Below are 12,407 nucleotides of genomic sequence, written 5' to 3'. Positions count from 1 at the left end.
ATTGTTTCTAGACTGAGTTGGCAGTCATAGTGAGGGCTCAGTTCCTGCACCCATAATAATAGATCATTATTATCTGAAAGAAAATGGTAGCTTATGGTCAAAGATTTATACACCATTTCCCACCAGCACACATCAGAAAAAGACATGATTCTAAGATATTTTCCACCACAAACCACACGCTGCTCTCTCACATATGACTGCAATCATCGGAAAAGAATGACCTTCATTTAAAGGAACTATAATTTATACTTCATATGAGCATATATTGTACTAACAGAAGGGACTGTTATGAGAGCTGTCTTTATTTTTGAGCAATTAATATCATGTTAAGTACGGTGTTGCTGCTGTTTGTCTGTTTATCAGGTGAGTGTACCGAACTGTATCTCTGAAAAATGTTTATACATTATTGTTGAAACTAGTTTTTAGAATACATAAAAATAAAATAATTTAACATGCTTATTACATAAACATTATTGTTTGCACTAACGCGCCTTTAAAAATATAGACAGATAACATATTATAACATGCAGTTATTTCAAACTGGAGCTGGAATGTAATAAAAAATTGTGTTCACTGTGGTATCTTATTATTATATCTGGTATTCAGGAAACTGAAAGAGGTTTGTGTTACATCTGAATATATACATTTTGTACTGGACAAACATGCCATTAAGCTTGCTTTGTGAAGATATGTTATTTATTATTGAAGAGGTAGGAAAATCCTTTTACCTCTGATTTCTGATTATTTCAGCTTTGAAAACTGATTTGGTACAGCAGCCAGGCTATATGACAGCACATCTTGGAGAATCTGTTAACCTGACCTGCAGAATTCTTACACCTTCTGTTGCTTGTTTTGACTTGGTGTGGTACATGCAGCAACACACAGAAGCCCCTCAGAGGATTGATGCAGAGAAAAGAACCATTGCCAGTGAGAAAATAGATAATAAAAACTGTACCTTAAAATTAGACAATTTGAAGAAATCTGATTCTGGGAAATATTATTGTTCAATGTGCAGGGACAGCACATGCTTTACTGGAAAAGGAACAAAGCTCATTGTGTCAGGTAAGAAATGTTTATGAGAAAATGAAAACATGGAAGTAATTCTGACTGCTTAGTAGCATTTATGTTGGCACGATGTGATGCAATTCTGAAAATACTTATTTGTCTACTGTACACAAGTCTGTGTCGGCATTTAGCATGTGTTTAGTGGAAGAATACATTTCATGCTTGTTCTGTTATTTAAAACTACATGCAAATAAGCAAATGTCACCCCAGGAAGCATTCTTTTGACTTTCTTGGTGATGATATGCAATTCTAAAAGTTCTTGAATTACGATTGCTGCTTAAGGAAACAGCTGCCCCAGTACATTCTTACTTCAAATTCTTTCATGAAAAACAATGTAAAGGAAGAGTTTGGGGTGGAAGCTTATGAGTCACATGACAATTGAGTCAAATATCATTAAAACAAATTGATTGATATAATCAAGACCTATGGCATTGAAAAAAATACATATAACCAAGTCCTTTCTCACTGAAACATTGATCAAGATAATCAAGGCCTATATCACAGCAATAATCTTTTTAACAACAGTGTGGTTGTATGAGGTTGATCCCCCTATACTGCCATGAAGGTGTCTGCACATACATCAGCAAATATGGTAACTTCAACTTTGCACATCAAAGAGAAAGAATGTTTCCATATCCCTGTGTTGAGTAACCTCATATTTAGTTTACTTAACACATGCAATAACAGTTGTATCAACTATATACAATCTAAGTTACAGAAGCCAACAAAATGGTCTTCAACAACTTTTCATGGTCCCAACAGTCTGACATGTCCATAAACCACTCACTCAGTATCAAATGTCTTTCCTTGATGCATATTACCCAAGTTAAATTTTTTATGTAATTGATAATATGTTGCATACATAGCCTACAGTGCATCATGTATGTGGTAAGAGCAGCGGTGCATGTCTCCATGCTGCTACTTTTCGGACCCTATTATCATGGGGTTAATTACTCACTTTCGACTTAATGAGCTGGCCATACTAAAGTCATGTGCTCTGAAAAATAGCAGCAGGCAACATAATTTATATATATATTTTATTTCTGTTGTTTTGGATGATTCACATAACACTGAGAGACATATCCTGGCATTTATGCACAGAGTGTTATGGCTATGAGCTGATGTCAGTTGGATCCTATGGTTCTAGGTCTGATTCCTTCAATCTCTACATCCAAACTATGTGATTTTGAGAAAATCATATAAAAAGACAGTGTTACTGAGGTGCTATTGCAATGAAGCATGTGTTCGCTGTGTTCCTTGTGGGACAGACAGCCTGACTGATTAAAGAAGAGTAAAATAAAAGTCTAGTAACTGCTTTCTTTGTTTTGTTTTTTGCTGCTATTGAAGGGATGAATCGTATGTTTTAGAAAGTCTTTTCATGAAAGATGTTTCTTATGAAAACTTAAATAATAATTTAGTTAACACAAAATGGTGACTGAACAGCTATAATTCTTACCATGTCGGCATTTATGACTTGATACCTGTGTTTTGGCTCCATCTATTGAATAAATGAGCATAGTACTGTTAAAATCAAGGCCAGATGTATTTTCTTCATTAAAGGTTAACTTATTTCTGCTTTTCTTGTATGTTTAAATAATGGTGCCTCTTTGCCTTATGTATAACATAACCACGCATTTCTAATAATAAAGCATGTAGGAAATATACCTGTAAGTATATACCACATGGCACTTCTTCCTAATTAAACATAGACACATATCAAACATCCTTTTAATTCCTATTAAACTAAAGTGGGTAACGCTTATGTATTTGTGCTATGCCTGGGCCAACAATGCAGTTTTGGTATGGGAGTGACAGAGAGTCACAGTGCTAGTTTTTGAGTAGGTTGCTGAGCAAAAGAGTAGCACAGCTAATCAAGTATGTATTAGGCCCTGAATAGCTCTGATGGTTCAAGCAAAGGACTGCATAATTAATGAAAGTCTTCATGCTAATGCAAGAAGCAGCACTAGCCTGGTCTATAGCTGAAGCAGCACTACAGCAGACTGCATGACCGACATGGCAGATGTCACAATGAAGGCAGGCTAGCTTGGATGAGTCACTGTGTGCTCACATATACAAGGAAGTACCAAATAGCTAAATTTGGGTCTCTATTAGAACCGCGAAAGCCCATTTAAGCGAATATGTAAACATCAACACATATTGCGCGAACCGCGAGTGCACCGAATGCCTGAAAACTGGAAGTTCAAAATATCGAACCAGCATATTTAGCCAACCCCACCGCTCGCTACATACTACCCAACCAAACAAAATAAATAAACCACATACATACACTAACTGAAACCCTATTTCTAACCCTACACTAAACCTTACATACATCACTATCTATGCACTTACCTTAACCTGCACCCTAACACTAAGGTCCGTAACTATCTCACACTTACCTTAATGAGCTATACCCAAACAAAATAAATAATCCACACACATACACTTAACAAAACCCTACTTCTAACTCTATACTAAACCTTACCTACATTACTATCTTACAAATATCTTAACTACACCCTAACCCTAAGGTCCGTAACTATCGCACACTTACCTTACGGAGCTATACCGCAGAAGTGCCAACTATGCTGATTTGAGATTTTGAATTTCATGGTTTAAGGCATTTGGTGTACTCGCAGTTCATGCAATATGTGTGACGTTTATGTATTCGCTTAAACGGGCTTTCACGGTTCTAATATAGGCCCACTAAATTTAATGCTCAACCAACTAAAGAATGACAGCATAAAGGCTACCACACAGACCACTGTGGGTGAGCTCAGAAATATACCAATCAAACCTGTTCATCTTAAAAAAGAGGAGGAAATGGATCTGATAAGAAAGTACTGGAAGGGAGAAGAGCAAGAAGAGGGTAAAACCCAAGGATAACCATGAGGTATGATAGGTGGCCATGAAATAACAGAAGTTTTTCGTGAAAGAGTTATAATAGGCACAAAAGATGTATAGATGGAAGGATGAGGAATGGTTATGGATGAGATAGAGAAAAGGGCTTGTAGCACTGGCAAACAGCAAACTGCAGGCTCAGACATACAGAAGCTGTAGGCACATAAAATGTTGACAATGGACATAGACATACACATGGTGGACAAGTCATGGGGGGGAAGTAGAACAATAAACAAATGGGTGAAACAGAACATACCAGGATGAGGATAAGGCACTGTTCTGGCATGGCTGGATGCCATTCTAGTCTAGATGGCAACAATCAGAAGAACGTGTCACCTGGGCACTTGTAGGTATAGGATGACTGATTTGTTAGCCTGATGGGCATGACCTGCTGTTAGTTTAATTTCACAAGTCATTCCAAAATGTAGTTAACATTGTCAAGACATGATAAGTCTTCAGACTCCATGCTGGGTAATTTCCACAGAGGGTACCAGTGACCCCCAAGATCATCCCAGCAATAAAACTATTATCACTTTGCTGTGATGCAGATCTGACATCTACATGCGTTCCACTGCCATAGGCAATAACCAGCATAGCCCTAGGTGGGTGTTTTCTTATTTCCTTCTCATTCACAAATGGATCTGAAGAATGATGACACAACTGAAAAAAAAAGATCACACATACTACAAAGAAAATCACAGTTGTAGAGTAGACTTGTATTGAGATCATACATACCTTGCTACCAGAAGAGGTTCTCCCATCTTTGGTGACATTTAACCTTGTTAAGCTGTTTCTCCTGCACTGTGGTAAAACAAAGTAGGCACTCCTACATATAATATAGTATTTATAAAAGCTAAAATAATAGAAGATAATAGTATAGGAAACATTTAATAATGCAGTTCTGACTCTCTGTCATAAACCTTTACCTCCCACTCACAAAGCCAAAAATGGGTGATGTATAACAATGGGTGATGTATAACAATACCTGCACTTCTCTCTGCAGTGGGTGATGTATAACAATACCTGCACTGCTCACCACAGTGGGTGATTTATAACAATGCCTGAACTGATCACCAGAATGGGTGACGTATAACAATGCCTGCACTGATCACCAGAATGGGTGATTTATAACAGTGTCTGCACTGCTCACCACAGTGGGTGATATATAACAATGCCTGCACTACTCACCAGAATGGGTGATGTATAACAATACCGGCACTACTCGCCGCAGTGGGTGATATATAACAATACCTGCACAGCTCACCACAATGGGTGATGTATAACAATGCCTGCACTGATCAGAATGGGTGATTTATAAGAATGTCTTCACTGTTCACCAGAATGGGTGATGTATAACAATACCTGTACTGCTGACCACAGTGGGTGATGTATAACAATGTCTGAGCTGCTCACTAGAATGAGTAATGAGTAATGAATAACAATACCTGCACTACTCTCCACAGTGGGTGATGCATAACAATACCTGCACTGCACTCCAGAATGGGTGATGAATAACAATACCTGCATTGCTCACCAGAGAGAGTGATGTATAGCAATGCCTGTACTGCTCACATGAGAGGGTGATATATAACAATGCAGCACTTTACACCAGAATGGGTGATGTATAACAATGCCTGCACTGTTTACTAGAATGGGTGTTGTATAACATTGCCTGCACTGCTCACATGAATGGTTGATAAATAACAATGCCGACACTGTACACCAGAATGCGTGATGTATAATAATGTCCACACTATACACCAGAATGGGTGATGAATAACAATGCCTGAACTGCTCATCAGAATGGGTGATGAATAACAATGCCTGCAGTGCTCACCAGAATGGATGATGTATAACAATGCCTGCACTGCTCACCACAGTGGGTAACATTTTGAAATGCCTGCACTGCTCATGTGAATGGGTGATATTTAACAATGCACAATGTACAACACAGGGCTGATAAATAACAATGGTTGTACTGTTCACCAGAATGAGTGATGAATAACAATACCTGCACTGCTCACCACAATGAGTGATGTATAGCAATGCCTGCACTGTTCATATGAATGGATAATATTTAACAGTGCCTGCCCTGCTCACCAGAATGGTGATAAATAATACCCATGCACTGTCTGTGTTTGGTTGTGGGTAGGTGGACAACTGTGTACAATGCAATTTTCATGAAGAACTTACCAAAATGTCTATAGCGTTCTAGTTCCATAAGTTAAAAAATGACTACAGTATGCAAATGGGTCCATGGTGGTCTTTGTATAACACCAATTGTAACTGGCAAACAAGTGTATATGGGGATAAGTAAGTTGTGGCCATAGTTATGGGTGCCACACCAGATACAGTATATCCCCAGTGATTGATATAATTCATCCACAGGTGTATACTTGTTGGCATTACTACCTGAAGAAGGCAATGCCTGAGATAGTTGCCAACCGATGAGAATGAAGTGCCCCTGCTTGCAAGACCTCTGCACACATTGCATGTACCTCTTTGGCAAATGTGTCACAGACAAGTATTATCAGAATCAGATCAGTCAGGGGTTGGTGCAGGTTTTGAGTTCTGTGGGCAGCTATAATCAACTGTTGCAACAGATTTCACAAACATTTGCTGGTGTGACACTGATAGTCTGTGCAAAGTAAACGGCACAGAACTTTGCAACAGACAGGTCACCCACAGGTGGTAGACCACCGACACAGATGCTATTAATTGAGGTTGAGGAGCTTTTGATTTCACTTGCCAGACAGAGTGAGTAGCCTATCATAGTTGGAGGTAGATTGTTTGTGGGAGCAGGGCTGGAACTAACCACCCATGTATCAAGTCATGTAAGCACAATTTTAGTAATGTCCATTATGATACAATACAGCACACTCCAATACATGTTTGATGGTAGCTTTGGCAATGGCACAACTGCATGCATGTCTCTAGGCACCTCTGCCCTGAAACTGTAGCAAGGCACATATGCCCTGAAACTGTAGCAACCAACGTAATGAGGTATGTCTGTCAAGGTGGTGTGCTTTAACTTCACAGTGATATGGAGTTTAGTGAGCACAACAATGATGAGTTTGGTAATGGCAAATGCTGTGTCCAAATGTCCTTCATGAGACAAATTGCAATGCTTGTCATGGCTATGGGAAGGTCCATATGTGTCTGGCTGACTACAGACCAGCCCAAATCAGTCTGCAGATACAATTGGTGATACTGCACCACTGTTGCCTTTCGATATACAGCCTACCATCCTCAGATAGGAGCATTATTCAGGATGTGGGCAACAGCGTTCTCTGGTACAAGACCTGGGCATCTCATCAGGATGCAAACAAGCATTCCCATAGTTTCCCCTCTTCATTGTCACTTGTAGGCACATAGCCTACAAATGTAACAAGCAGTTGCTACAGTGTATACCCTGCCTGCATGGAGTGCCATGGCACACAAGTTTTAGTTAAAAAAATCTTCTTATAAATTGTAGTAAACTGCTTGCTACAAATATATCAAACATTTGCTACAGTTTATACCTTTCCTGCATGGAGTGCTACAGTGTTCAGATTTTAGTTAAATATATATATATATATATATATATATATATATATATATATATATATATATATATTCTAACTTTTAAACTGTAGCAAACTGTTTGCTACTATGTAGTAAACAGTTGCTACAGTTTAGACCACATATGGAACACTACAGAGCTAATGTTTCACCACAAATGCAATACCAGCTTTTAAATGCATGTGATATCTGGATCAGCTGACCAACCCCCCCCCCCTCTAAAAAAAAATAACGTTTGTGCCAGGGACAGCTGTCCCTCTCATCCCACCCTAGCTATACTACTGGTGTAAAAATTGTGTAACAAAGAGCAAACATACATGTTGATAAGTACATGGTCAGGTCACATTGCACATCATACAGTCTTACATTCCCTACATATAAGGAAGGCTGGAGTAGGTGATAGTCATCATTATATCCATAAGTGACTGGGGGTATAAAAGCACATGTACTGAGTGGAGAGAGAGAATGTCACTGGAGGCAGGCAGGGAATTCGATGTCACAGGTATCCTATGTCATGGATAATTTCTTCCTGCAATGGGGTGTGAGTTGCCATTATATGACCGTATATCAAGGACATTTTGCTGGCTTATTCCATTAGGACTTGGGGTCCCTCCAGCAGGGACAGTGTTAGACTACTGGACTGTGACATGGATAAAGTCAGCTGGTGAAGTCTTCTACAAACTTAGGCTGGTGTATCATCGCTTACTATGAGAGGAGTATCACACACTTCCAGTCATTGCTGAGAACTGTGACTGTGGCCCCCCCCCTACAGAGTTACTCCAGGTAAGTACCGCACTCCCCTACCAGACATCACAGTGTTGGCAGCAGTGATCATGGCACTGGTAATCTTCCACATGGGGCAGGAGATGGAGATGTTATATTCCATTCTAACCTTATAAGATCAATCATGCAGTGAATGTGGACTCCAAATCAGTTTCATGAACTACTATGCCAAAGCAAACTTGGAATACAGACTTCAAGGCCATGGGAGAAAACCTCAAAACAACTCACAAATCCAACCTGCTTCTAAACAATTTTAATGGCCAAGAACCCCTAATAATCAATGAGGGCCCAAATAAGATACAGAGACAGAAATGGAAACAAACCTGTATCTTGGTAGTTTTGATAACAGATAATTTGTAAGAGCAATTATTGTTTTTAGTCATTCTGTCACTTTCATATAGATCTAATCCCAATATTGGAAAGCTTTGTAGCCTAAGCATTACTCTCACAGAACTGCTGGAAGAACTGGGTAACAACATCATGCATACAAGGGGACATCTATGACATGAGTTGGCATGAGACACATGGGACAGCACTGCAAGGCTGTTCAGTGGTGGATATGCCAATACCAGATGTAGTACACTCATTTGTGAGACAAGAAAACTTTTTATAATGCTCATAGCCTAGAGGTGCCTTTCTCCTCCTCTGGAGCTGGTAATCAATGTGACTGTAGAGCATGAGGTTTATCTTGGCTGATTACAAACCTTTCTCCTGTACTTCAGGTAGTTATCAACCTAGGATGGTGCCATTGTACCATCTAACTGTGTATCAGGTATTTGTGTCTTATCATCATTGCCAGCCACTGCTCTTATCATCATTGCCAGCCACTGCTATAAGTATAATTCTAGCAGTATTCTGCCCTGTGAATACACAACAACAAAATATATCAGAGCAAACATGAGTACCCATGCTATAGCTATGCCCCCCCTAACATGCTCACTAACGATGTGCATGCAAAAAGTACCACACAATCCCAAGTTATGTCTGCACCCACCCTAACATTGCAGGATGACCGATGTTCATACAACAAAACATGATTACTGTATGGTGTTTTTAGCTTATAGTCTGTATGTGCAGTGCTGCCTAATACAAATCTGTTGCATGCAGTACTAACCTGGTGAATCATCCACTAAGATACTTGGGGGTGATCCATTCTGATGCCAGCATCAGCTTCTCTGGGAGATCTAATTTGTCCCAGAGACATAGCTAGGATGAGACGAAAGAGTCAGTCACCCTGCGTGCAAAGTGCTAGTGGAGGCATGCTTTGGATGTGCCAGTTGTTTGGTAGTACACTGCCAGCATTCAGAAATGAATGCTAATAGTGCATTTGTGGTTAGGGCTGAAGTTCTTTAGCTCCTCATATGAGGCATAACATGTTGTAAATCAAGACATCACATGTGATTTTCAGACTTCATACCCTTCAGAAAAAGCTTACTAATGCAAAACCTGGTATGCAAGCAGCTTCTGACATATATAAGATCAATAGTTAAAAATCTGTCCCTAATGTTTTATTTTTTTGTATATGCTTCCTGACTTAAGGGGTTGGGATAGAATATGGGAGTTATGAGTTGCACTATATTGTTCTCACAGAATTGAATTGAATACATTTCTAGGACATCTTTTATATATCTTTCATTCATTTGATCACAGCCATATATTTGAGTTGTATGTGGTTGTATACATGTTTATGCATGTGTGTGTGCGTGTGTGTGTGTGTGTGTGTGTGTGTGTGTGTGTGTGTGTGTGTGTGTGTGTGTGTGTGTGTGTGTGTGTGTGTGTGTTAACTGATACTTGGTTCTTGCACCTTAAGGCTCTTGAGTGTAAAGGGAGGGGGGAATCAATAGCAGTAAACAGGAGCATCATCAAATGCACCATGTTTTTTGGGTATGGTCCTTGGTTTCCTTGCCTAGTTGAATATTTACAGTGTTTATTATTTGGCTGAAAAAAATTGAACATTGTGAAGTCTACAAGTGTAATGTTAATATTTTAGCTACTGACACATTTTTAATTTACCTTGCATTTTGCAGGCTCATTGGTGTGAAATGTACTGTGTTAGGCTGTAGCAGGTTGTCTGATACTTAGTGAAGATATATAAGGCAATGAGCTGCTTCCTGTCATGTAGGGTTTGATTTCCTCGGCCTTTGTTTGTCTGCTGTGCAACTCTGACCATGTGTCTTCACCAGGCTGATTCAGAAAGGTTACCATGAGGTGTAAGTCTGGCTTAAACCTTTGGGTAACCATAACTGATTCACAAAGTGATACAGCACTGCTGTTGGCTGTCTCTGTAGCCTACTATAAATGCTAATTCCATGGGAGTGGTTTATGCTAATTAACCACATGATCTCCTCCCAAAAATACCCACAGTAAGGTATTTAGTCAGCTGAGAGATTCAGAGAATTACCTCAGCTGGCTATGTTAATGAACATGGCCAAAAGCTCACAATCACCCACTGCTTCCAGTGGGTGAGATCAAATTAGAGCTAAATGCAAAGGAGTTTAGTGTAGAGGTAGTGAAAGGGTGCATGTGCGTGTGTGTGCTCACATGTGTGAATAAATGCAGAGACATGAGGGGTCAATGTGTGTGTGTGTGTGTGTGTGTGTGTGTGTGTGTGTGTGTGTGTGTGTGCAGGCATCTATATGGCTGAATCTAGGAATATGTCTGTGACTGTAATGGTGTAATAGGGAACTGTTTGTGCATGCGTGTGTGTGTGTGTGTGTGTGTGTGTGTGTGTGTGTGTGTGTGTGTGTGTGTGTGTGTGTGTGTGTGTGTATACATTAATATGTGACTTTGTATAGCTGGGGTTGTCACACTTCCAAATTCTGCTAGATTAACAAACAAATACTGCAGTGCTGGGGGAGTGGGGAACACTAGACACAAAGAATAGTCTTTATTTAGTACCCAGCATTTACTGAAATGAAAATAGAGCAATATTCTCAGCTTGAAAGACATTGGGTGAAGTGAACATCAGATGCCAGACACTTTATATAGAGTGGCATAATTGCACTTTAAAAGATTCAGACTCTGTACTGTCAGCACTTGCACACAACTCTTTAACTGTGTGGTAGTCCTCTACATCACCACTAGGCACCAGTAATTCTACTACATTATTTATTTGGAAATAAAACAAGTTATGTTAAAAAGGGATAGAGTTTTAAACTCTGCTCCCTTGACATAGGGGTGACCTCAAGAAGGAGCCTTATGCACTATGCTAACTGATGAGCTAGCACATAAGGGTATTTTTTAAATAATTATAATAATAATCAGTAGGAAATTCCAATATATGAAATTACTTTGATTGCAATGTTCTATGAGTTACAACAGATAGAGCATGTGTAAGAGGCAAAAGCAGGAGTATTCTATAGAATTTTGAGGCAGTTGTAAGTGATAGAGGTGTGTTCCTGTTGGGGAGGCTTTGGGACAAAACTAGAAGGAATGCAAGATGACAGCAGTCAACAGAGAAATTTTTAAATCATTAGACTCACCTAATTGAGCAATGGGTCTAGCATCATGATACAATTTACAGTCAGTTAAAAGAAGAAAGAAACTCAAATGTCAGGTATTACTTACAGGACTCACTGTAAGGATTTGTGATTAATGAGGGCGGGGACAAAATAAGTAGACACATCAGGGATGTTCTTTCAACTCAGGAACAGGTAAGGGTATGCCAGCTTGTTTGCCTGTGTTTGTGCAGTTGAATGTATACATGTGTGTGGGAGACTGCACGAAGGCCGGTGGCTCTGCCGACATGATGCATGCGCCACAAGTATTGACTACCACAGAAAGGTACTAGCATGCACTTATGGTTATTACAGGTGAGTCAGAGTCATGTTAATTAGATGATAATGAGGCCTTTCCTCACTTCAGATAACATATTTCTGAATCACATTTTCCTGTACTACAGAAGCAGTTACTTTTACCAGCAGTTGTTAATGCTGGTGTTTGGGATCTGTCTGAATCCCCTGGGCTGCTCATGGACTGCCTCTGAAAAGGGACTCTTGCATCCAATGGACTGTGCCAGGCTGTTAGCAAATGCATTACACATTTGTCTTTTGATTTCACGTATGCTTTACCTAACCATTAATTAGTGCTTCACTGTT

General features: G+C 39.5%; 1 protein-coding gene across 1 annotated transcript in view; it reads left to right on the top strand.

The window, feature by feature from the left end:
- Positions 1 to 267: 267 nt before the first annotated feature.
- Positions 268 to 12,407, top strand: part of LOC122808333 (immunoglobulin kappa light chain-like) — a 108,665-nt gene continuing 96,525 nt past the window's right edge. The window contains exons 1-2 of the mRNA XM_044079299.1: positions 268 to 363; positions 751 to 1,062. Of these exons, the coding sequence (XP_043935234.1) occupies positions 324 to 363; positions 751 to 1,062 (352 nt within the window). The 5' untranslated portion in view covers positions 268 to 323. The remainder of the gene's footprint in view (positions 364 to 750; positions 1,063 to 12,407) is intronic.

The sequence above is a fragment of the Protopterus annectens genome, chromosome 8.part0 (genome assembly GCF_019279795.1).
Source record: "Protopterus annectens isolate FY-2018-M chromosome 8.part0, PAN1.0, whole genome shotgun sequence".
NCBI lineage: Eukaryota > Metazoa > Chordata > Ceratodontiformes > Protopteridae > Protopterus > Protopterus annectens.
This window is presented reverse-complemented; position numbering and strand designations above follow the sequence as displayed.